At 44.0% G+C, this 26,826-nt stretch overlaps 1 protein-coding gene across 13 annotated transcripts in view; it reads left to right on the top strand.

The window, feature by feature from the left end:
- The window catches only part of DGKI (diacylglycerol kinase iota), a 542,650-nt gene that overhangs the window by 424,418 nt on the left and 91,406 nt on the right, over positions 1–26,826 (top strand). For all 13 annotated transcript variants that reach the window (XM_077469233.1, XM_077469236.1, XM_077469234.1 and 10 more), the window contains one exon: positions 10,353–10,378. In XM_077469233.1, coding sequence (XP_077325359.1) covers positions 10,353–10,378 — 26 coding nt within the window. The remainder of the gene's footprint in view (positions 1–10,352; positions 10,379–26,826) is intronic.

Below are 26,826 nucleotides of genomic sequence, written 5' to 3'. Positions count from 1 at the left end.
AGGAGAGGAGTGTGGAGGGTATGACAGTGAGTAGTATGTACAGGAGAGGAGTGTGGAGGGTATGACAGTGGGCACTATGTATAGGAGAGGAGTGTGGAGGGTACGACAGTGGGTACTATGTACAGGAGAGAAGTGTAGGACAGCGGGCACTATGTACAGGAGAGGAGTGTGTAGGATATGACAGCGGGCGTTATGTATAGGAGAGAAGTGTGGAGGGTATGACAGTGGGCACTATGTATAGGAGAGGAGGATGAAGTAATCTGGGAAGGAAAAATGTAAAGGTTTGTGGAAGGATGTTTAGGGACTGCGTAGTGGTTAAGCGGGCCATACATGGATTGAAATTACACCAATTAAGCAGAGACCAGCCATAGTCTATCTATGTATGGGCTAGCTGGTTTTACACAAGTCAACCTATTAACCAACTTGAGTACAACCAGCCTGTCAGGTTTTCCCTAAAACAATCAGTGCTGCCAGCTATAGTTAGCAACACTAATCATTGTATTCACTGGCAGAACACAATAACACTGCGGGAATGATTGCCCCATTCACAGGTCAGCAGGTGAGAGGGTGTGTGGGGACAGGCTGGGGAGAGATACTAGTCAGTCCCTTGGTAGGCACTGGTTAGTATCAGAGCCAGATACACACACAGGTTACATACGCCACGATCGTTAGAGCGAGAGCAATAATTCTAGCACTGTAACTCTAAACATGTAACCTGTAAAAAAAATGTAAAGCATCGCTTAGTACACAACAAAAAAATCGTGCTAACTTTAGTGTTTTTTTATGAATGAAACAGTTTCTTTCCAAAAAAAAGTTTGAAAAATTGCTGCACAAATATCGTGTAACATAAAAAGTTGCAAAGACCACCATTTTATTCCATAGGGTGTATTTATACTGCCGCTCTGTATGAAGCTTCTGACAGGCTGCACAAGCAGCCCTGTATCTCCGGAACCATAGATGATAGCAGCCCCATATTTTAACCAGTCCTGTAGTGGGTCTTCAGCTACATACCCCCAAATGTTGGGTCTCTGTGACTCCTGATCGCTGAGCTATAATCCTCGAAGTCAATCTTGTTTTTTTGGGCAAATGGGCCTATCTTTAGAAAGGGGCCTGGAGCTGCAGCTCCAATAGCCCCTATGTTAATCCGGCCCTGACTGCGGTGATGATCACATGCAATATCTGTGCAGTGCGAGTTCAGCCATACGTTTGTATGGCTGAACTCGCATTGGATTTGCATAAAAAAAAGTGCAGGGACTTTTTTTTCCCGCACTGGAATTGGATCGCATGGGTGTTTTCACTAGGGTTGCCACCTGTCCGGGATTCACCCGGACAGTACGGGTTTTGAAACATGTGTCCGGGTCTCTGCCTGCCTATGACCCGGGCACATTATTCAGACCCGCTGGTGGCTCCCTGTGCAGCGTGCCTTGTCTACACAGTGACAGGCGGCCCGCTAATTAACTTCCCCGGTAATTCATATTAATGGAATGCCTGCTGCAGCTTGTGCGGGTGATCTTGGTTCCCGCACGCCGCCACTGAGGTCCATTGCCTCCACTTTTCATGACAGGGCTCGACATGTCTGCCGACATGTCTCCCTGCTGTCCCCAGCTCCACGGACTAGTGCAGAGAGAGTGCTGTGGAGAGAACTGAACCCGCCCCTCCTCCTCCTGATATTTTGTTTTCCTGTGTACACAGAGGAGGAGGAGGGGGGAGAAGGCTCACCACCTGCCGACAACGCTGCTGACTGAGTTCATCTGTCAACGAATCCACACAGTGAGTCTTCCAAAGGTGGGGGGCATGTTCAAGAGGGTTGGGGGGAACTAGCCTGCAGTTCACTTTGTGTGATGGGGGCACTTAAGTAACTGTGCTACAAGGGGGCTTGGATATGAAATCCACCCCCCTTAGCACATATCCCCCTCCCAATATTAAAGAGATGATTCCTGCCAGAAAGGGGGTGGCCCTTGGCACCCCACAAGAGATGTGGAAAATTGCTCCAGGTGCCCATACTAGTGCCCCCCCAGGCAAGTTAGTGGAGCAAAGTGTGGGTTCCAGCTCACAGGGCAGGTTCATACCATGAAAACACAGGAACGCAATGTGTGATTAACATGATACCCGAGTGCAATTTCAGCCCAATTATATATGCAGTCTCTGACCGTCTCCTGTAGTATGTAGGGATGAGCTCAGGTGTGGTCGCATGGAACATGTGCAGAGCCCACCAGGAAGTCGGTGCAGCGCTGCGCTAATCACAGGCAGTGAGACATTGTCCCGATGTGCGGCTGCAGTGATCTGGCAACCTCTCACTGCCTGTGATTAGCGCAGTGCTGCACCGACTTCCTGGCGGGCTCTGCACATGTTCCATGCGAACACACCTGAGCTCATCCCTAGTATTATGTCTGCAGTCTCTGACCATTCCCTGTACTATGTCTGCAGTCTCTGACCATCTCCTGTACCAGGTCAGCACACTCTCTCACCATCTACTGTATCATGTATGCAGTTTCTTAACATCTACTGTACTATATCTGCAGTCTCTGACCATCCCCTGTACCATGTGCTCAGACACTGACCATCTCCTTTACTATGTCTGCAGTCTCTGACCACCTCCTGTACCATGTCTGCAGTCTCTGACCACCTCCTGTACCATGTCTGCAGTCTCTGACCACCTCCTGTACCATGTCTGCAGTCTCTGACCACCTCCTGTACCATGTCTGCAGTCTCTGACCACCTCCTGTACCATGTCTGCAGTCTCTCACCTCCTGTACCATGTCTGCAGTCTCTGACCATCTTCTGTATCATGTCTGCAGTCACTGACCATTCCCTGTACTATGTCTGCAGTCTCTGATCATTTCCCGTATCATGTCTGCAGTCTCTGATCATTTCCCGTATCATGTATGCAGTCTCTGACCATCTCCTGTATCATGTTTGCAGTCTCTGACCATCTCCTGTATCATGTATGCAGTCTCTGACCATCTCCTGTATCATGTATGCAGTCTCTGACCATCTCCTGTATCATGTATGCAGTCTCTGACCATCTCCTGTATCATGTATGCAGTCTCTGACCATCTCCTGTACTATGTCTGCAGTCTCTGACCATCTCCTGTACTATGTCTGCAGTCTCTGACCATCTCCTGTACTATGTCTGCAGTCACTGACCATCTTTTGTACCACGTCCGCACACTCTCTGACCATCTCCTGTATCATGTCTGCAGTCTTTGACCATTTTCTGTATCATGTTTGCAGTCTCTGACCATCTCCTGTACTATGTCTGCAGTCTCTGACCATTCCCTGTACTATGTCTGCCGTCTCTGACCATTCCCTGTACTATGTCTGCAGTCTCTGACCATCTCCTGTACCAGGTCCGCACACTCTCTGACCATCTACTGTATCATGTATGCAGTTTCTTAACATCTACTGTACTATATCTGCAGTCTCTGACCATCCCCTGTACCATGTGCTCAGACACTCTGACTATCTCCTGTATTATGTCTGCAGTCTCTGACCATTCCCTGTACTATGTCTGCAGTCTCTGACCATCTCCTGTACTATGTCTGCAGTCTCTGACCATTCCCTGTACTATGTCTGCAGTCTCTGACCATCTCCTGTACCAGGTCAGCACACTCTCTCACCATCTACTGTATCATGTATGCAGTTTCTTAACATCTACTGTACTATATCTGCAGTCTCTGACCATCCCCTGTATCATGTGCTCAGACACTGACCATCTCCTTTACTATGTCTGCAGTCTCTGACCACCTCCTGTACCATGTCTGCAGTCTCTGACCACCTCCTGTACCATGTCTGCAGTCTCTGACCACCTCCTGTACCATGTCTGCAGTCTCTGACCACCTCCTGTACCATGTCTGCAGTCTCTGACCATCTTCTGTATCATGTCTGCAGTCACTGACCATTCCCTGTACTATGTCTGCAGTCTCTGATCATTTCCAGTATCATGTATGCAGTCTCTGATCATTTCCCGTATCATGTATGCAGTATCTGATCATTTCCCGTATCATGTATGCAGTCTCTGACCATCTCCTGTATCATGTATGCAGTCTCTGACCATCTCCTGTATCATGTATGCAGTCTCTGACCATCTCCTGTATCATGTATGCAGTCTCTGACCATCTCCTGTATCATGTATGCAGTCTCTGACCATCTCCTGTATCATGTATGCAGTCTCTGACCATCTCCTGTATCATGTATGCAGTCTCTGACCATCTCCTGTATCATGTATGCAGTCTCTGACCATCTCCTGTATCATGTATGCAGTCTCTGACCATCTCCTGTATCATATATGCAGTCTCTGACCATCTCCTGTATCATGTATGCAGTCTCTGACCATCTCCTGTACTATGTCTGCAGTCTCTGACCATCTCCTGTACTATGTCTGCAGTCTCTGACCATCTTTTGTACCACGTCCGCACACTCTCTGACCATCTTTTGTACCACGTCCGCACACTCTCTGACCATTTTCTGTATCATGTTTGCAGTCTCTGACCATTCCCTGTACTATGTCTGCAGTCTCTGACCATTCCCTGTACTATGTCTGCAGTCTCTGACCATTCCCTGTACTATGTCTGCAGTCTCTGACCATTCCCTGTACTATGTCTGCAGTCTCTGACCATCTCCTGTACCAGGTCAGCACACTCTCTCACCATCTACTGTATCATGTATGCAGTTTCTTAACATCTACTGTACTATATCTGCAGTCTCTGACCATTCCCTGTACCATGTGCTCAGACACTGACCATCTCCTTTACTATGTTTGCAGTCTCTGACCACCTCCTGTACCATGTCTGCAGTCTCTGACCACCTCCTGTACCATGTCTGCAGTCTCTGACCACCTCCTGTACCATGTCTGCAGTCTCTGACCATCTTCTGTATCATGTCTGCAGTCTCTGATCATTTCCCGTATCATGTATGCAGTCTCTGATCATTTCCCGTATCATGTATGCAGTCTCTGATCATTTCCCGTATCATGTATGCAGTCTCTGACCATCTCCTGTATCATGTATGCAGTCTCTGACCATCTCCTGTATCATGTATGCAGTCTCTGACCATCTCCTGTATCATGTATGCAGTCTCTGACCATCTCCTGTATCATGTATGCAGTCTCTGACCATCTCCTGTATCATGTATGCAGTCTCTGACCATCTCCTGTACTATGTCTGCAGTCTTTGACCATTTTCTGTATCATGTTTGCAGTCTCTGACCATCTCCTGTACTATGTCTGCAGTCTCTGACCATTCCCTGTACTATGTCTGCAGTCTCTGACCATTCCCTGTACTATGTCTGCATTCTCTGACCATCTCCTGTACCAGGTCCGCACACTCTCTGACCATCTACTGTATCATGTATGCAGTTTCTTAACATCTACTGTACTATATCTGCAGTCTCTGACCATCCCCTGTACCATGTGCTCAGACACTCTGACTATCTCCTGTATTATGTCTGCGGTCTCTGACCATTCCCTGTACTATGTCTGCAGTCTCTGACCATTCCCTGTACTATGTCTGCAGTCTCTGACCATCTCCTGTACCAGGTCCGCACACTCTCTAACCATCTACTGTATCATGTATGCAGTTTCTTAACATCTACTGTACTATATCTGCAGTCTCTGACCATCCCCTGTACCATGTGCTCAGACACTCTGACCATCTCCTGTATCATGTCTGCAGTCTCTGACCATCTCCTGTATCATGTATGCAGTCTCTGACCATCTCCTGTATCATGTATGCAGTCTCTGACCATCTTTTGTACCATGTCCGCACACTCTCTGACCATCTCCTGTATTATTGTATGCATTTTCTTAACATCTTCTGCAGTATGTCTGCAGTTTCTTACCATCTCCCGTACCATGTCCACACACTCTCTGACCATCTTTTGTACCATATCCGCACACTCGCTATCTCTTGTATCATGTATGCAGTTTCTTACAATCTCCTGTAGCATGTTTGCAGTCTCTGATGATCTCCTGTATTATGTCTGTAGCCTCTGATCATCTCTTGTATTATGGCAGCGCAATCTCCTAGTCTAATATAGACTGAAACGAGAGCCACCAAGCTGGAGCTCAGAGAGGACCATCTGACTGAGCCCTGCATGGTGGACCTGAGTGGTGGTCAGTGACAGCGTAGCAAGGCCTGTCTGAGGGGGGTCACTGATGTAGGGGGGCAGTGAATACAGTAAGGTAAAGGGGCACTGATATAGAGGTTACCCCTTATATCAGTAACCCCCCCCCCACCTTACCTTATTGCATTCACTCTGCAGAAGGTGCTCTATGGTGACCAGTCACTCCCCCCCATACAATACGCATACATACTTAGGCTCATGTATCATGCACAGCCAATGCCTTGCAGGAAAATTACACTGGGAGGCTCCCCACCAAACATTACACACTACATATACACTATATTGTACATTACACACTACATATACACTATATTGTACATTACACACACCTGCACTATTTGCAATTGGCTACACCCACAAGTCAACGCTGCGCTTGCGTTACTACTTCCCTAGGACACACAGAGGTGTCCTAGGTATTTTACAATCTCATAGTCTATGCTACAAAAAAAAATGCTAAGCCCCGCTGAAGTGTTCGGGTTTGGCTTGAAGAAAAGGTGGCAATCCTAGTTTTCACCCATGTGATCTGATTCCTGTCCAAATCCACAGTTCGCACTGCGATCTGTGAACTGATCTGGGGGTGTCATTAACATTGTATTGCCACCCGCAGCGGTTCACAGAGGGCAGTGTGAACTGCCTGCGGGAGAGATGTGATACAGGAACTGCCACTGGAATCGTGCTGGTTCCCGCACCACTACAGTGTAAACCTAGGCTAAGCCATAATGTACTAGTATGCACTGCATACTAGAACATTATGACAGACTTACCTACAAACGCAGCCCTCCAGCACTGCGCTCTCATCACTCTCCCTTTTCCATGGCAGCTTCCATCTTTGCCCCGGTCTTTCTTTCGGGTTTGCAAATCTTTGGCCGCTTGATTGGCTGTGTCAGGGCGACATCAGTTCCGTGCATGCACACAAGAGTCACATCACAGTGGCGAACAGAGCAAGCCATAAATGTAATCTGAGCTGCGCATGTGTGGCTCGGATCACATTACTCGCTGACAGGCAGGGAGATTTTTAACAGAAGAGAGTTCTAGGGTTTCTTCTGTTATAAAAACCATGCCTGTCAGCGATTTTTATAATAACTGACATTATTACCACTTTAAAAAAACGCTCACTTATACCCAGTAAAATGAGTACCATCGGATGATACACAAAAATGAAACAAATCCTCCTCCATAAGTTGTACTGGTTTATCTGCAGCCCTCTCTTCTCTACATCAGTTCAGATGCAGAATTTAGACAGGATTTCTCAGCTCTGAAAAGCAGGGGGCGGGGATCTTAATTCTTACAGTTCAGATCTCAGTGAGGACAGCTTTAAAGTATAACTAAAGGCAAACTTTTTTTTTTTTTAGCTTCGGATAGAGCGGAGAGGGATTAGAAGCCCTGTCAGTTTTTATGGGGGTCTGTGCCCCCATTAAAGAGATACACTCTCTCTATTTGTCCTACTTACCATTATCATTGAAAGTAAAAGTAAAAGAAAATCCCAAATTTTGGGTTGTCCCCAGAAAGGTAATAGAGGGGAAATATTCCAATGGGTCCCCAAGGAATTCCCTTAATTTGCATGGATTTCCTCTCACTTCCTTTTTGGCTATGGGGCAAGCCAAACACGAAGTGAGAGGAAATCTTAGCAATGAGACACAGGTGGTGAAACAAAATTGGACAGAAGTGACCCATGCAGATAACAGAGGAATGAGGCAGCAGAGTGAAATCACACTAAGTGCATTGGATAGAGGCAAGTACACAGTATAGAAGAATGTGCTTTGTTCACATTTCATGTCTGAGGTTTACAACTGCTTTAAGGTAGAGTTTACTAATAGTCAGTGGCATACCCAGCATAGTTGACTCCTTGGGCAGATTATTTTGTTAACACACCCCAGTGTCCTCTATACATCAAAATTATTTGCAGTAGAAATTTTGAAATTAAATGAACACTAGTAATGGGCAGAAAATGGAAACAGTGAATATTTTCTTTATCTAAATGCTTTATGTATAATTATGTTGGTAAAAAAAGAAATTGAAATCATGTTTAATAGCAGTGCACATCGCCACAGCAAAAAAATAAATGAATAAATAAACGGAAGAAATGATTTGTGTGCCCAATTAAAATACAATCCAAAGATTTAATAGCGGTGGCAGAGGACTAATCTTATAGCAATATGATCCCCTAACCAGCAGTGACTTCACAATACAATGGTTATCCTAACAATACATGGACCCCAAATGGGCAATGTGTAGGTAACAAGCATTCAAATGCATGGGCAAAAAAAAGCCAATTGTGACAACGTGCAAATAACTTAGGTGACAAAATACCGGTCTTTTGTCAGATTAGGTGACCCGTCAGATTTTGTAATGGAAGTGACGTTACGTCACGGCCATCTTGGTGTGCCCCGTACTTAGCCGCAGTAAAGATACAGTGAGAAGGCGGCAAGCGGACATATTTGTCTTGCATTTCACAATTATTTTTACCAGTAAAGAGAGTAAACTGAGCTTATATAGAGAAATGTAATATTTAGAAATCTGTCTGACTGTTTTGATGTTGAATTGTAAAAGCAGCGACAAGCCTGCTGATCTCACAGGTTTACTAGTCTTATGCTGCGTACACACGATCGGAATTCTCGTCGGAAAAAGCTCTGATGGTTTTCCCAACGGAATTCCGGCGGAATTCGGCTCAAGCTGTCTTGCCTACACACGGTCACATCAAATTCTGATCATTTATAACGCGGTGACGTACAACGCGTACAGAGTGACTAGAAAAAGGAAGTTTATTAGCCAGTAGCCAATAGCTTCTGTCTCGTAGTTGAATCTGAGCATGCGTGATTTTTGGCGTGTTGGAATTGCATACACACGATCGTAATTACCGATAGAAAGTTTTTCCGTTGGGAAAATTGAGAACATGCTATCAATTTTTGGCTGGCGGAAATTCGGACAGCTAAATTCCCATGGAGCATACACACGGTCGCATTTTCCGATAAAAAGCTCTCATCGGTCTTTTTCTGGCCAGAATTCCGATCGTGTGTAAGCGGCATAACAGAACACCGCTGCTTTTACAATTAAGTATCAGAACAGTCAGATGCATTGTTAGGTTCTGTATTTCACTATATATACAGTACTCAGTTTACTGGTAAAAAATAATTGTGAAATGCAAAACTCCGGTGGGTGTACAAATATGTCTGCTTGCTGCTTTCTCACTGTATCCTTACTGCGGCTGAGTGTTGGGTGTACCAAGATGGCCACAACGGAACGTCATTTCCATTACAAATTCTGACGGGTCGCCTAATCTGACAAAAAAACACCGGCAACAAATGGGCAATTGTGACTATAGGGTTCAATTGTAACTATATAGGGCAGCAAGCAAATGTGAAATATAAGCACAATTTGGATGATTTGATGATAACAGACAATTGTGACATAATGGATTTGACTATAGGCAAATAGGCTCTGCACTTTGCAAAGTGCTGTTGTTTCAGAGCTTAGTAAATTAGGTAAAGCTTCACTTTGTAAAGAGTTTCCATATCACATGCAAGAAAAAAAGTGCACAGTCTATTTGCCTTTAGAAAATCAACTCCATTATGTCCAGAAATTCCTTCTAATGTTTACCTTGGCTGTGCAATATGGTATATCAAAGCCAAAACACACAGAGTTTTTTGCAGTTCTGTGCCACTTCTGTATCCGATTGATGACAGTGTAAGGTGTGCAGGGCTATGGGTAATGTGTCAATGGGGGGTATTTACTAAAACTGGTGCACACAGAATCTGGTGCGTAGTAACCAAGAAGCTTCTAGTCTTGTTCAATTAAGCTTTGATAATAAAACTTAGAGGCACCTGAACTATGGCTGTACCCCCGGTGTAGGCCACTTACATAAGCACATTCAGCAGGGCAGTATATTGTGTCATCATTCATTTTAGAAGGCAACTTATATACAACTACTGTAATGGCCAATTTACCTGACAACAGCACACCCCAATGATGTGCTTTGTGGTGTGCTGTGTTATAAAAGAAAAAAAGGTCATATCATACGTTAAGGTCTGCCCCTGCAAAATGAATAAGCTGTTTTGATGCATAAAATCATGTTGAGTTATTGCATGTGGGCCCTTGATCTTAGGTGACTGCCTTTCTCTCATAAGATGGGGCAGCTTCACTCGTAAATTCCAAACTACCGTAGGATCCAATCAATTGAGGAATATGTAGGTTATCATTTTCACTGACTGAATTCTCCTTTTCTGTTTCAGGTCCCCTGTCACTGCAGAGGAACAAGGTGAGATGCCATATTGAATGGTTGCTTTTGGGCTGGAAATAGCTAATGTCTTTTGACTTCTTTTGATAACTATAGGATATCCATATAGTGAAGTGACACATTTGTACCCTTTTGTAATTTTTAAAAAAGATAGCACTTTTTTTCCCTTGAAAGTTTAAAGAGTCCCTGTCACAAATGTCAATCTGAATATTCAGTATTAGTATAACTATGCAGGCTATGCAGACAAGGATTTATTGTATTTCCTTAACCTACTTAGCTTTAACCGGTTCCCAACCAGCGTATGCCGATGTACGTCGGCAGAATGGCACAGGCAGGCATATTGGCGTACTGGTAAGTCCAATCTTTAATGCTGCCCTGCGTCGGTGTTCTAGCAGATAGTGTCCTGCCATCAAATAGTGTGCAGTACGGAGCAGACGAAGCTTTGGAAAATCTCCAAAGATGAACGGCGCCTGCGCCGTGAGTGGAGGTAGTAGCCCCACCATGCAAGCGGACATAGGGTTGTGAAAATTAGAGGGCCCCTCGCAGGCTCGCTTCGCTCACCACGCTTCGGGCTTGGCCTCACTGCGCTCGGCTCTTTTATATTCCAACTCTATGTCCACTTGGATGGTGGGGATAGAACCTGGACTCACGGCGCAGGCGCCATTCATCTTCTGGTATTTTTGGAATCTGTGTGTGCTGTGTACTGCGCATGCACAGAACACAGCGGACACTATCTGATGGGGGACAGTATATGATAGGACACCGTTCAGGACCCCAGTGAGTCCGGTCCGGTCTCACGGGGCGGCTGAACGGAGAAATGCCATTGTAAACAGCATTTCCCCATTCTGCCTAGCAACTAGTGACGCTGATCTCTGCTCCATGTGATTGGAGCAGAGATCAGTGTTCACTAAATGAATGCCCAGCCCCCCACAGTTAGTAACACACCCCTAGGAACACTTAACCCCTACACTGCCACCCACTAGTTAACCCCTTCGCTGGCAGTGTCAATTACACAGGAATCACTGCATTTATATAGTGATTGCTGTATAAATGTCACTGGTCCCAAAAATGTGTCAAAAATGTCTGATGTGTCCGCCACAATGTCACAGTCACAATAAAAATCGCTGATCGCCGCCATTACTAGTAAAAAAAAATTATTAATAAAAATGCCATAAAACTATCCCCTATTTTGTAAACGCTATAACTTTTGCGCAAACCAATCAATAATCGCTTATTGCGATTTTTTTTTACCAAAAATATGTAGAAGAATACGCATCGGCCTAAACTGAGGGAAAAAAATGTTTTTTTATATATTTTTGGGGGATATTTATTATAACAAAAAGTAAAAAAGAATGCGTTTTTTTTTCAAAATTGTCGCTCTATTTTTGTTTATAGCGCAAAAAATAAAAACCGCAGGGGTGATCAAATACCACCAAAAGAAAGCTCTATTTGTGGGGAAAAAAGGACGCCAGTTTTGTTCGATAGCCACATCGCATGACCGCGCAATTGTCAGTTAAAGCGACGCAGTGCCGAATAGCAAAAAGTGGTCTGGTCTTTGACCAGCAAAATGGTCCGGGGCTGGAGTGGTTAATATGCTTTAGCTGTAGTGCCAGAAATGGTTGTTGCTTGTCAAATTCCTGACTCCGCACTCTGGAGCCTGGAGCCTCTATATCTGCAGCATGAGATCTAAGGCACTGAAAACTATTTTCAGTAGATTTGGAGTGAGGTTTGGTGATGTTACCACTGTGCTTATTACTGTTCTCCTTGCTGAAAGCTCTGATATGAGGAAATAAATCCCTGCCTCTATCAAGATGGTTGCCTCCATTCAGAGACACAATGCAAAACAAAGTATGATTAATCAGTAAAGGTCTCCTGCAGGGAGATCACAAGCAATGCTGGTCCTTTGCCTAATGCCTGGCTTTTTTTTTGGGCCCAGTTTCCAGAGTTCATTTCCTCTTTTAGACCCCTTTCACACTGGGGCGGTGTGATCGTTAGCAGTAAAGCGACTTTGGTTTTGGCGGCGCTTTACAGCTTTTATAGAAGCGCTATTCAGGCAACTAGTGGGACACTTTTAATGGCCGCTAGCAGCCGAGGAAAGGGTTAATAGCTCCCGTGTTGTGGCACTGCCGAAGTGCCTTTGCAGGCACTTTGGCAGCACTGCCCATTCATTTCAATGGGCAGGAGTGGTGTATAGATGCTGCTTGCAGGACCCCGCCCCAATGTGAAAGCACTCAGACTTTCACACTGGGGTGGCATGAGAGGACTTTTCGTGCGCTTTAAAGGCGCTATTTTTAGCGCTAAAATCCCCAGTGTGAAAGGGGTCTAACTCCATGGGTTTGTGAAAACCCTACTAGCCCCCTTTAAATTGCTGCCACCTAGTAGCAGGTTGTAGAAGAGTTTGAGTTTGACATGTTGACTAACCACTAAGCCTGGGAACTCAAGCAGAGAGATCTTTCTACCACAGTTTCCAAGAGATGTAGCAAAACCATTTAGGGGTTCAAACCTTCAGCATCCAGCACAAAGGTCAAGGTTGTGAAGAGTGACACACGTGGAGATGAAGTATATTGTAGAATTTAAAGTCTACTTTATTTGTTGCCAGGTGCCAACACATTTGAGGGGGTCAGAAGAGCACCTCTTTTTTACAGCTAAAAATAAAAACAGTAAAAATAGAACAAATCCCTCAAACACATATTTGTGCACTTTATGTCCACTAGTTGCTGAATTATTAAAAAAAATATATATTCCAAACTCGCTTTTTTCATGTTTGGATCTGATCATCATGCCTGTCCTGCCAGCTACTTCTGGGTTTGTGCACCCATGCTGTAGGCATTGCCAGGTTATCCTGAGTTATGCAATGCTAGGTATACAGCTATAATAACACACAGGAACCACTGTCAGCATTATGTGGAAAGTATTGATTCAGTGCTGGCTATTTAGCTGTATATGCTGGTACCTGTAAGCTTCTGGTACACCATGAGAGCAAGCGCCTCTGGGTGCTTGTTTCCCCCTGAAAGGAAGTGTAGAATGGCCCACTACTAGCAGGATCAACTCATAGGGGGTGATTTACTAAAGGCAAATAGACTGTGCATTTTGCAAGAGCAGTTGCTCCAGAGCTTAGTAAATGAGCATAAGCTCTGCTGACTTCCATCATCCTATCATGTGCATGCAAAAATGCATTTTTTTTTTTCCTTACACGTGATTGGGTATTCTTTGCAAGGTGAAGCATTACCTAATTTACTAAGCTCTGGAGCAACTGCTTTTGCAGAGTGCAACTGCACTTTGCAAGTGCACCATCTATTTGCCTTAAGTAAATCAACCCCTAAGTGATTGATGGTAAGGAATTGAAAAGGAGTTGATTAATGCATTATAAGGAACTATTTTTTTTTTTTTTTTGAAACTCCGTTTTTTATTAATAATATTTGGCACAGACATATATAATAAGCAGACTGTATACATCTTTGTGGGATATAAACAAAACTTGATAAACAATGACAAACCGTACAACAATAATTGCCCTGTACCTCAGTTATAGCAAAATCCTATTCCACTTGCATTTTTTATTTCCACCCTCTCCCCCCACCCTCCCAACAACAACAAACAACCCAACAAAGAACAGATGCACTCATAAGGATACCAATTAGGTGGGTATGAGGTCTAGGACCTCAAATCATCTTGTCAAGGGCCTAGAAATCCTATGACAGCGTTAATTACCGTATAACAACTTATAGAGGGGCAGAATTACATGTATCTATCCCATCCACCCAGTCTCCCCATATTTTGCGGAATTTCCCTGGCTTACCCCTTGTTTCATACGTTATTTTATATATTGGCAAGTCTTGGTTAATCAAAGCTTTCCATTTGTTCAGGGAGACCAATGATGTGCGCGTCCAATGTAATAGGATCGTCTTCCTAGCATAATAGAGGAGAAAACGCAAAAATTGTTTCTGATGGTTACTAATGCCAACCTCCTCAAAAACTGAGAGGAGGCACCATTTAGGGCTACAAATATTGGGGAGGTCAAAGGTAGTCGCCACAAAGTGGGTCACCTGAGACCAAAATGGTCTTATCCGCTCACAGTCCCACAACATATGTAGTAGGTTACCTTCTTCCCTACCACATTTATGACACAGAGGAGAAGGCAGTTTCCGCATACGGAAAAGGCGTAGAGGAGTATAGTATATCCTATGAAAAATACGTATCTGAATCATTTTATCTCTGGCGGAAATAGCAGTGCTAAAATAGGTATCTAAAAGTTCCTCCCAATTATCGTCCGACAGGTCGGGTACATCCCTCGTCCATTGTTGTCTCAGGATTTGCAGTCTAGAAATTTTAGGCTCATTCAATAATTTGTAATAATTGGAGACCAGTTTAGTATGTTCTGGTTGGGCAAGCGCCCCTTCCAAAGTAGAATTCTGAAAGGTAACAGCCCGGAGCCCAAGTTGTGACTCGGCCGCATGCTGCAACTGTAAATATCTAAACCTCCAGGATTCAGGTATACCCAACTCTTGTCGGAACGCCGGGAAGGTTTTAAATCTACCCTCCTCGTACAATTGGTGGACATATTTCAAACCCCTTTCAGCCCAATTGCCAGCGAAAGGGAGATCTCTAAAATGTGGGAACACCGGATTATTCCATATGGGTTGATTAGGAGAAATCGTGGGGTGGGGTTCAGGCACCAGTGTCTTACAGATCTTAAAGATTTTGAGAGAGTTTGCGATCATATCTGTACCCCTCCTTTCAGAAATCACTCCTCTGAAAATCACATTTGATAATGCTTCATAGGAGGAGAGCAGCGCTGCCTCTGTTGCAGTAGCAGCATTGTTCAACTGTGGAAATAGCCACCAATGAACATATACCAACTGTGATGCATAGTAGTATAATCGCAGGTTCGGTATTGCTAGTCCCCCTTTGTGTATAGGCAATTGTAAAGTAGTCAGTGCAATCCGTGGATTCTTGGGAGACCATAAAAATGTAGATATCAAAGAGTCAATCTCTTGAAAGATCTTCTTTGGTACGTACACTGGGCAGTTCGCCAAGACATACAGCAACTTAGGGAAAAACACCATTTTAAATAAATTAGCCCTCCCCATCAATGTAAGAGGTAAACCCACCCAGTTATTGAGTTTAGCCTTAAGCGAAGCTATACAAGGAAGAAGGTTATCCTGGATGTATGCCGAAATCGGTAGCCTAACCACCACCCCCAAGTATTTAAACGATGTTGTGAATTGAAGCGGACAATGTTGTGGCAAGTGGGCAGGGGACTCTGAGTCTAACGAAAATACAGTGGACTTAGTCCAGTTAATCTTCAGGCCTGAATATACGCCAAAATCAGTGATCAACCTCAGCATTTTGGGAATCGTGTATTTAGGGTTTGACAAGTAGAGCAACATATCATCAGCATATAGCGAGATACGTTCTTCCAAGGAGCCAATCCACATGCCCTGAAGTTCCGGAGAACTCCTCAACAACCTCGCTAGAGGTTCCACTGCCAGGGCATACAACAGGGGTGACAGAGGACAACCCTGTCTGGTGCCCCTGTGGATTCTGAAGGGTCTAGAGATAATCCCATTAAGCCTAAGACGGGCAATAGGTTGATCATACAATATCCTAATCCAGGTGATAACATTCTGTCCAAAACCGAATTTTTCCATAATATATATAAGATACGGCCATTCCACGGAATCAAATGCCTTGTGGGCATCTAAAGATACAATAGCTCGGGGGACAGACAGTTTATTGGGGGCTTGTAAATTAGTGTATAATCTGCGAATATTACTATAAGTGGACCTACCAGGGATAAAACCAGTTTGGTCTGGATTAATAAGAGCAGTAATGATGGTATTTAGGCGGGTGGCCAAAATCTTAGATAAAATTTTTAAGTCCGTATTAATTAACGAGATGGGTCTGTAGGATTCACAGTATTGTGGGTCTTTATTGGGCTTGGGAATTAATACAATTAGGGCCTCCTTCATAGATGCTGGTAGGCAGCCTTGTTCAAAAATAGTCGAGTAGAGCTTTCTTAGTCTAGGGATTAGAACATCTTGATATTCTAAATACCATTCTATAGGGAAGCCATCTGGGCCTGGAGTTTTGTGTTTAGCAAAACTTTTAATGGTAAGCAGTATCTCCTCGGCGGAGATAGGTGCTTCTAGAGACAGCTTTTGTTCTAAGGGTAGTACCGGGAAGTCAATTCTATCCACATATTCATATAATTCCGGGATGGTATAATGGGCTTGTGAGCGGTACAATTCCGTGTAAAATTTGTAAAAAGTGTCTACGATCTCCTCCTGAGTATCTCTGAGAGTGTTTGAAGTATCATAAACACAGGGGATGAAAATAGGGTCCGGGAGCGGAGCGGCCAAAAACGCCAGCAATTTCCCGCTTCTGTCCCCCATCTCAAAAATCCGTTGGCGTTGGTATAGATTTTTCTTTTGTGTTTTCGAGAGTAGTGCGAGTTCATACTCCCTACTAACACTTTGCAGAGTTTGATAATGTTGAGGAGAGGGATCTCTAACGTAAGAGTCTTCTGCCCCCTGTAACTGATTGGCCAGAGTTCTCAAACCATCCCCAGTCGCTCTCTTGAAGTCCGATACTCCCTGCATATACGCCCCCCTAGAGACCGCTTTGAAAGCATCCCAGGTAATTAGGTCGGGGACCTCTTCCCTGTTTTCCTTCCAAAAGTGTGTCACTGCGTCCTTACAAATTGATGCTACCATGGTCTCCTGCAACCAATATGGGCTCATCCTCCACACACGCTCACCCAGGACAATACCCGCTCTCATAGTCAGTTGTAGAGGTGAGTGATCCGATATAGCCCTGGGTAGATAGGAGATAGCCTCCACCTCTGGCAATGCAGCCCCAGGAAGGAAAAACATGTCCAATCTAGAAAGCGATCTATAGGATGCCGATGCACAAGAGAATTCTCGGGTATTCGGGTGCTTCCATCGCCAGACCTCCTTGAGGTCATAGGACGCCGCCCAGTCACTTAACACCGTAGATGATGGTCTAGTGCAGCGTAGCCTATCCTGATCAGCATTCATGACCTGGTTAAAATCCCCTCCCATAATAAGGTGGCCACGCAACATGGGAAGAACCACCGCCATGCAGGCTCCCAATCTTTGTAAATCAAATGGAGGGGGCATGTAAAGGTTTACCAAAGTATATAACACACCCAGGTATTGCAGTATGACCACAACATAGCACCCCTGCGGGTCAGTCCTAACCTCTATTATCTGGACAGGTAGGGACCGTAATATGAGTATAGATACCCCTCTAGAATAAGTTGAGTAAGTGGCATGGAAAGCATGAGCAACATGCCTCTTTTTCAGGGCCATAACCTTTGAACCCATCAGGTGAGTTTCCTGAAGCATAATTATTTGCGCCTTAGTGCGTTTCAAATAGTCGAAGACCAGTGATCTCTTAATCTTCGAGTTCAGCCCCCTGACATTCCAAGTAAGACAGTTAAAGCTCATTCGTATAACGCAGTAGTCACATGGAGGGGGGAGAGGAGAGAGGGCAGGACATCAAAAGGGTCCCACTCCCCTCCCCTCCCCCCCGACACATTATAGACAGTAAACCTAAAATGAAAAAGTTGAAACTCCCACCAATATTTTCGGTGTCGTTGCGTGCATGCATCAGGTATACCAAGGAAAAAAAACAGGAGCAAACATCTCCAGACTAACCTTCCCCATTCCCCCCTCCCCCCTCCCTGCTCATTACCCCCAACCATAACGAGCTTTAGCCCTAAAAGAAAAACCAAAGGGAAGAAAAACAGAAAAACTGTTTAGTCCAGGGAGTGACCAGGCGTTGCTCCCAGTGTCAGTTTAGTAAAAAAAGGGGAAAAAGAAAACTATGTCAGCTCAAAAAAAGAGGAAGCTTGTGCCTCCTCCGGCAACACATATCACAAATAAGGCACCTGGTACAGTAGCCAAAGAAAGATATGCGCATCCCAAAGTAATTGTAGACACCAGGTCCGGGTCCGCCAGCAGGGCAAAATGGCAGTTCAGAGTCAATGCCGGTGCTTCGGGTAGAAAAACTGCAAAAAGGAGCAAGAACAGAATAAAATCACCCAGAAAGTACCGCATAGAATGGTCGTCCTCCGCCATGTGTATAGAATTCCATCATAAACTGTAGAGAAGGCCCACAACGTGACGATCATGAGAAAGCAGTCAGGGACCGGAATATTACAGCCCATCCAACCAATCCGAGGCTTCATTTGGTGAAAGGAAAAATTGTACCTTGCCGTCATTAACAACTCGTAATTTGGCCGGGTACATCATACTATATGGAAGATTTTTCTCTCTGAGGCGTTTCTTAACGTGGAGGAAGGCCGCTCTTTGCTTTTGAGTAGTAGCAGAGAAATCCGGGAAAATGGAGATCTTTTTTCCGTTGTACTGTATATCTTGTATGTTCCGCGCGGTACGCATAATGCATTCTTTATCCCGAAAATAAAGGATCTTGGCTAAAATGGGTCGCGGAGGGGCTCCAGGGGGCATAGGGCGCATGGGCACCCTATGAGCCCGTTCGATTGCGAACAGAGGCGACAGTGCCTCCCGTCCCAACAGAGTGCTCAGCCATTGCTCCAGGAATTGCTCCGCGTCCTTGCCCTCCGCTCCCTCAGGGAATCCCACAAAGCGTAAATTATTCCTGCGCATTCGGTCCTCAAGGTCTCCCAATTTAGCAGCATGGTCAGTAATCTCTTGTTGATGTGTGCGGAGAGTAGCAGACATAGGTTGCATATTGTCCTCCACCTCACTGATTCTTTGCTCCGCAGTGGAAATCCTAGAGCGAATCTTTTGCATGTCATGCTTAACAATAGAGAGATCCAGCCTAACTGTTTCAATCTGTGTGGTCAGAGTGGTTTGGCATTGATGGATAGCGTCCATAACATGCTTCAAAGTAAGTTCCTCCTCACCCTCTGCCGTTCTCTCCCCCTCCGACCCCCTGTCCACCTGTGGAGTAGGATACCCCGGATCGCTGTCTCTCTCCCAGGCCTCACCCTCCTCCCAGGGGTCTACGGCCTGCTCTGCTCTCGGGGACGCTGGGGGGGGGGGTATGCTGTCCATGCGGAGAGTCCGCAAAGTGTTCCCTGATAGTTGTCGGTGGTTTTGGCTTACCCGGAGCACCGGAGGGCACTTGTGAGTTCGCCGAGGGACCGGAGTCAGCCTTCGCCTGTGCCTTGCCTTTAGAAGATTTCCCCGTGGCGGAGGACGCGCCGGCGCCATCTTTGGCCTTGCTGCCCGTCAGCGTGGCCGCCCGGTCCGCGGCGGATTTCTGGCTCGCAGGACCGTTCCGACCCATTCCAGCGGGTGCCCGTGAAGGTAGTGGGTATTGCGGTGGTGGCTACGAGGTCGGTGTCTAGATAGGGATACCGGATGCTGTTCAGGATGAATCGGTGCCGGAGGAGCTCCGTAAGCTTGCTGCTTACATGTCCGCCGCTGGCCACGCCCCCAAGGAACTATTTTTTAATTGAAAGTTTTAAGTTTACATACACTTTTTTTGCCAAAATTTGTATATTACAGATGCTGCATTTTGCTTTTTGCGTTCTACAAACTTTGGGATGGTTGTTTTTATTTTTAGCCCTGAAGAAGGAGGCATTGTTCTGACCCCCAAAACACGTTGGCACCTATTTTTATCCAGTACAGCAGACTTTGAGTACTACTGTCTGCTTGTACCCATTTATGCTGTTCACTTTTTAACATTTGTCCTATCATGTGCAACACCCAAGGATCTGCCACTTGTATCTTTAAATCAAGATTTAATTAATCTCCACCTAGCCTCTGTACCCAGGAAGATATGTAAGGCAGGCTGACTGATTACCAATTTCAGTCTGTTGCCACAATCTACACATTTTGTATTGTGGAAATTAAAAAAATGACCCTGTGTGCCAACTGGCCTTTTAATAACTCAGTCTCTCTTTGTTGCTTCTACCAGAACATAGTTGTGGCACAGCAGCAGTAAAAACGTTAATCACCTGATGACCACAAGAGGCAGTAAAACCCCACGCATTAACGCATTTGCTCTAGCATTGCAGAATGCATCGATATTCACAAGACTTGCCATACATTATGCAGTGAAGGCAATTTCTCAAGAAATGCACGTCCTACTCCCCATGAGATATACAAAACTGTTATTTTCTGCTCCAGACCTCCCACCAGCACAGAAGTAAATAAATTAAAGCCAGGAAAAAGTAGATAAATTGCTTTCTTCTTCGGTGCTGAATTAGCAAAGTCCATTTTAGAGTGAGTTAACTAAGCAGGGATTAGAATTTTCTAAGCTTTTTCCCAGCTATGAAACAAATTATTTAGTGCTGCACAGTAACTTAACCGATAAATGCAACTCCTGCATAACTCAATGTGTCCCTTTTGCGTTGGCATAATTGCATCTGCACATAAATTCCTTTCAAGTAGGAGCCATCAATATCACAGACTGCAGTAGAAATCTTGGCATTGAGATTGTTTACTACTGGCGGCAAGTGAGAGGCTGGCGTTCTGCATTGCAGCGAGAGGGGTTGAATACACTCTGACAAATACGTAAAAATAAATGATTGGCTCTAGGATGTTTCTGTGGATTATTAAAAGCATCATAATCTGACACTGGACTATAAAAATGAGAACAGAGGACCTATTATTTGCCCACAGTCACTATCCTAAGACAGTAACCATAAGGCTCTATTTACACCTTTTCTTGTGTACAAGACAAACTGGGGGTGATTTACTAAAGGCAAATAGAATGTTGCACTTTGCAAACTACAGTTGCACTCTGCAAGTGCAGTTGCTCCAAAGCTTAGTAAATGAGGCAAAGCTTCACTTTGCAAAGAATACCCAATCACGTGCAAGGAAAATTATAATAGATAGCATTTTTGCTTGCACGTGATTGGATGATTGAAGTCAATAGAACTTCTGTCCATTTACTAAGCCCTGGAGCAACTTTGCACAGCCTATTTGCGTTAAGTAAATCAACCCCACAGTGCCTGCACTTCTTTTCAGCAACATGGTGCACAGTGCAAAGAGCATTAACCTACATGTGTTGAGGTGCATTGAAGTGCATTAGCTAATACTGTATATGAGAGTTCAAAATAAATCGCAAGGCAGTTATGCCTAGCCTATATACAGTAAGCTGCAGTGGGGTGGGTTAAAAGTGGGTTGTAATGTGTGTTATGGTACATGCAAAAGTCTGAATTCAGCTTTAAATTTAGGTTGTGAATATGGCTATAAAAGCTATATTGAAGCAGGAAAAATACCCTTTTTCGGAAAACCAGGAACAGGCCAGACAACTGACTTTTCAGGAAAACAGACTTTTATTTATTCCACGCCGTCATCGCACTTAACTCCAACTCAATGTCGGGAAGTCAAGTGTCTCATATGAGATTTTTCGGTGTATACATTATACAGTGGCAATTACGTCACAAGCTAGACACTTCCTTTAGCAATTTAGCAGAAGTTAACTCTTTTGTACTTCTTAACACAAAAAACATCTTATGCTGTGTACACACGACCGTTTTTCCCGTCAGAATAAACTCTGAAGGTTTTTCCAACAGAGTTCCTCTGAAACTGTCTTGCACTGTTCTTGACGATCTAACCAAAGTTCGATCGTCAAGAATGCGGTGACGTACAGCGCGTACGACGGGACTAGAAAAAGGAAGTTCAGTAGCCAATAGCAAATATTTAGAACATGTTCTATTTCTAGGTCTGTCAGAATTAGAAAAAAAAAAAGTCTGAGTATGACATTTATTCTATGCATGGTTTCCTGTAGTGTTTACTTATCTCTCTCCAAAGCTCTAAGTGCCATGTCTTTCTTCTTCCCTGTTCCTCTGTTACATAGTTACATAGTAGGTGAGGTTGAAAAAGACACCAAGTCCATCATGTGTGTGAATATATATGCCTATGTATGTGATTATATGTTAGTATTACATTGTATATCCCTGTATGTTGCGGTCGTTTAGCTGCTTATCTAATTGTTTTTTGAAACGATCAATGCTGCCTGTGGAAGGGAATTCCGCATCCTTACCGCTCTTACAGTAAAGAACCCTCTACGTAGTTTAAGTTTAAACCTCTTTTCTTCTAATTTTCATTAAAAAAGAAATTAAAAAGGAAGGTAATATCCGCACTTGGTAAAAAACAGCATGCAGCAGCTGAACACTATAACCCAGATATAAGATATAAAATAAATGTGTAGAAAAAAGTGCAGAACTAAAATATATGCAGAAAGTTGTTGGGCACAACTTGCAAAAAAGTTATAATTCTAATTAGGGGCCACGTGTCTTGTTGTCACCAGTACAGTATTTATAAATTGAAATTATATCCCCTCTCAAGCGTCTCTTCTCCAGAAAGAATAGGTTCAGTGCTCGCAACCTTTCCTCATAACTAATATCCTCCAGACCCTTTATTAGTTTAGTTGCCCTTCTTTGGACTGGTGCCCTGCACTGGACAGCATACTCTAGGTGCGGCTGGACCAGAGTCTTGTAGAGCGGGAACATTAATATTCTGCTTGCTTTGTTAGCAGCAGCTTGGCATTGCATGCCATTGCTGAGCCTATCATCTACTAGGACCCCCAGGTCCTTTTCCATCCTAGATTCCCCCAGAGGTTCTCCCACCAGTGTATATATTTCATTCATATTTTTGACACCCAAATTTATTATTTTAAATTTTTCTACATTAAACCTCATTTGCCATGTAGTTACCCACCCCATTAATTTGTTCAGATGTTTTTGCAAGGTTTTCACATCCTGCAGAGAAGTTATTGCCCTGCTTAGCTTATGGTCTGCAAATACAGAGATTGAACTGTTTACCCCATCCTCCAGGTCGTTTATGACAAATTACATAGGATTGGTCCCCCACTACCCACCTCTGACTATTCCGAGTACTCCCCATTAATCACCACCCTCTGAATTCGCCCTTGTAGCCAGTTTTCAATCCATGTACTCACCCTATGGTCCATGCCAACGGACCTTATTTTGTACAGTAAACGTTTATGGGGAACTGTGTCAAATGCTTTTGCAAAATCCAGGTAACCACGTCTACGGGCCTTCCTTTATCTAGATGGCATCTCACCTCCTCGTAGAAGGTTAATAAATTGGTTTGGCAAGAATAATTTTTTTGTGAATCTATGCTGATTACTGCTAATGATACCATTCTCATTACTAAAATCTTGTCCCTTATCATCCCCTCCTAGAGCTTGCATACTATTGATGTTAGGCTCATGCCACGTACACACAACCGGACTTTCTGGCAGACTAAGTCTGACAGGATCAGTCTGTCTGACAATTCGATCGTGTGTAGGGCTAATCTGATCGTTTTTCGTTATAAAAATCAGACGGACATAGAAATAGAACATGTTTCAAATCTGTCTGACTGACTCAATTCCTATCAGGAAAACCGTTCGTCTGTATGCTGGTCCGACGGACCAAATACGACACAAGGGAAGCTATTGGCTACTAGCTATTGAACTTCCTTTTTTAGTCCTGTCTTATGTCATCACGTTCAAAACAAACTGACTTTTGAGCGGACTTAGTCCGTTCATATGTGGCCAAGTCTGTTCATTCGGAAGTCCGTCGGAACTCCGCTGAAAAGTCAGTCGGGAAAACCATCGGACCAAGTCTGCCGGAAAGTCCGGTCATGTGTACATGGCATAACTGGTCTGTAATTCCCAGGGATGTATTTTGGGCCCTTTTTAAATATTGGTGCTACATTGGCTTTTCTCCAATCACCTGGTACACTTCCAGTTAGTAGACTGCCAGTAAAAATTAGGAACAATGATCTGGCAATTACTTCACTGAGTTCCCTAAGTACCCTCGGATGTAAGCCATCTGGTCCCGGTGATTCATTAATCTTATGTTTCCCAAGTCTAATTTAAATTCTGTCCTCTGTTAACCACAGAGGTGCTTCCTGTGATGTGTCAGGAGGATAAACACTGAGGAGAAGAATAAATTCAATACCTTCGTCATCTCCCCACCCTTTGTAACCAGATGTCCTTCCTCATTCTTTATGGGGCCAATATGGTCTGTCCTCCCTTTTTTACTGTTTACATACAGTACTTAAAGAATTTCTTGGGATTTTTTTTTTGCTCTCCTCCGCTATGTGTCTTTCGTGTTCTATCTTGGCCGCCCTAATTGCAGCCTTACATTTTTTGTTGCATTCTTTATAAAGTCTGAATGCTGATGATGATCCCTCAACCTGGTATTTTTTGAAGGCCTTCGCCTTTGCTTTTATATGCATTTTCAAATTGGAGTTAAGCCATCCAGGACTTTTGTTCGCTCTTTTAAATTTTTACCCAATGGGATGCATTGGCTAATGCCCTTATTTAATATGCTCTTAAAGGAAACCCATCTCTCCTCTGTGTTCTTTGTTCCTAAGATTTTATTCCAATTCATGCCTTTTAACAAGGTTTGTAGTTTAGGGAAGTTGGCTCTTTTGAAATTCACTCTTTGTATTCCCCTTAAGTTTCCCATTTGTGTGATTTATACAGAAGCCAATTGACCTGTGATCTCTGTTTCCTAAATTGCCCTGTACTTTCACATCCGTGATCAGGTCTGTATTGTAATCAGTAGGTCCAGTAACACTTTATTTCTAGTTGATGCGTCTACCATCTGAACCATGAAATTGTCCTGCAAGACATTTAGGAACTGGCGAGCCTTAGACGAATGCGTGGTTCCCTCCGCCCAGTCTATGTCTGGATACTTAAAATCCCCCATTATGATAACACTTCCCATCTTTACTGCTAATCCAACTTGTGATAGGAGATCCATCTCCCCCTCCTCCCTCAGGTTAGGGGGCCTATATCATACTCCCAGTAATATTTTCCCCTTAGCTTCATCCCTTTAGATCTCTACCCATAAGGATTTTACCTCCTCCCTAACTCCCTTAGTGATGTCATCTCTCACATTCACTTGTACAATATCATGATGTCATCTCTCACATTCACTTGCACATTATTCTTGATATATTGGCATACCACTCCCCCATTTTTACCCTCTCTATCTCTGCGATAAAGGATATACCTTTGAATGGTTGCCAGCCTATCATGAGAGCTGTTGAACCAGGTCTCTGAAATTCCCACAAAATTCAAATCCTCCTTGTACAACAGTATCTCTAGTTCAAACATCTTGCCTGCCAGGCTCCTGGCATTGGTGAACATGCCACGTAGTTTAGACAGGTCGCATACTATCCTCTTATAGGGTATTCCGAGATTGCAACTAGCACTTGTTACTATACTTACATACTTACTTGGGTTTATGTGCTTTAGTCAACCTACCACTAATGCCCTAATGTTATCATCATGATAACTTCTGACAAACTCTCGGACACATATAGATAACAGCAGCTGAAAATTTGTGTCGGGGAGGGAGTTTAGAGGTAAATAAGCAGAGAGCTTGTCTATTCAGACTACAGCTCTGCATGTTCCTTCGTTCCTCTGCCTATGTGGGGGGGGGGGGGTGTGCCTTTCCTCCAATCAGCTGTCACACAGTGTATGCCCAGACTTCCTTCCCACTGCTGAAAGAGGAAGAGAGATTTCTAACACAATCTGCATTTTCACAAGAGTGTAGAAAGGAAAAGACAGCCGATATACAAGTCAAACGTATGCAGGATGATTTGTTTCATCTCATCTGAGGCTATTCACTTCACTGGGTATAGGGGAGGGTTTACAGCCACTTTAATTTATTGACCAAACAACACAGTGACTTTCCTGCATTTAAATCCCAAGGAGGGTTGTTAGCCATGGCAGCAGGACTACATAATGTATGCCCACCTCTCCTTGTCCCTTTTCCACATGCATGCAATTATTCCTTTCATAGCAAAATAGTGCTGCTGCCTTGACTCCCAAGAGAATGCCCACACACTACATGTAAGGAAAGAGTTCTTGAGAGATGTAGTTCTGGGGCTGTGCCTAAGTCAACAGGAACTGAACCCTCAGCAGCTGTTTCTGTGAGATTTTTACAATCCTGGGGATGACATCACAGAAATTATAAAAGTTGTTTTTTTTACTACAGGAAAAGGTAAAAGAACATGCAGTATGTTCTAACTATACTCTAATACTCTAATGGGCAGCAAACACAGTTTTTCTTGAGGCTGCATTCACACCTGAGAGTTTTCAGCGCGTAAAACGCCCGACAAAAACGCCTGAAAAACGCCCAACAAGCAAAATCCTATTAATCTCAATGGAACCTGTTCACATCTGAGCATTTGTCACCTAAAGCAAAACGCCTGAAAAATGCCTTGAGCTAAAAAAAAAAACCATAAGCTTCTTTGGGGCAGATTACAGGCGTTTTTCTGCCTTTTACATTGGTGACCTGAGCAAAATTGCAGCAAAATCATGGTAAAATCGCGACTTTAAAAACGCTCAGGTGTAAATGCCGCCTCAGTGAATAAGGCCCAGTATGTTTTTGGATTGTAGAGGAAACCAAAACACCCAACAAACATTAACAAAACCTTCAAACTCCATGCAGATGTTTTGGTTGAATTTAAATTTAA

This window comes from Lithobates pipiens, unplaced genomic scaffold, assembly GCF_037356315.1.
Source record: "Lithobates pipiens isolate NorthernLeopardFrog02 unplaced genomic scaffold, aLitPip1_a1.2 Scaffold_8, whole genome shotgun sequence".
In the NCBI taxonomy this organism is placed as follows: domain Eukaryota; kingdom Metazoa; phylum Chordata; class Amphibia; order Anura; family Ranidae; genus Lithobates; species Lithobates pipiens.
This window is presented reverse-complemented; position numbering and strand designations above follow the sequence as displayed.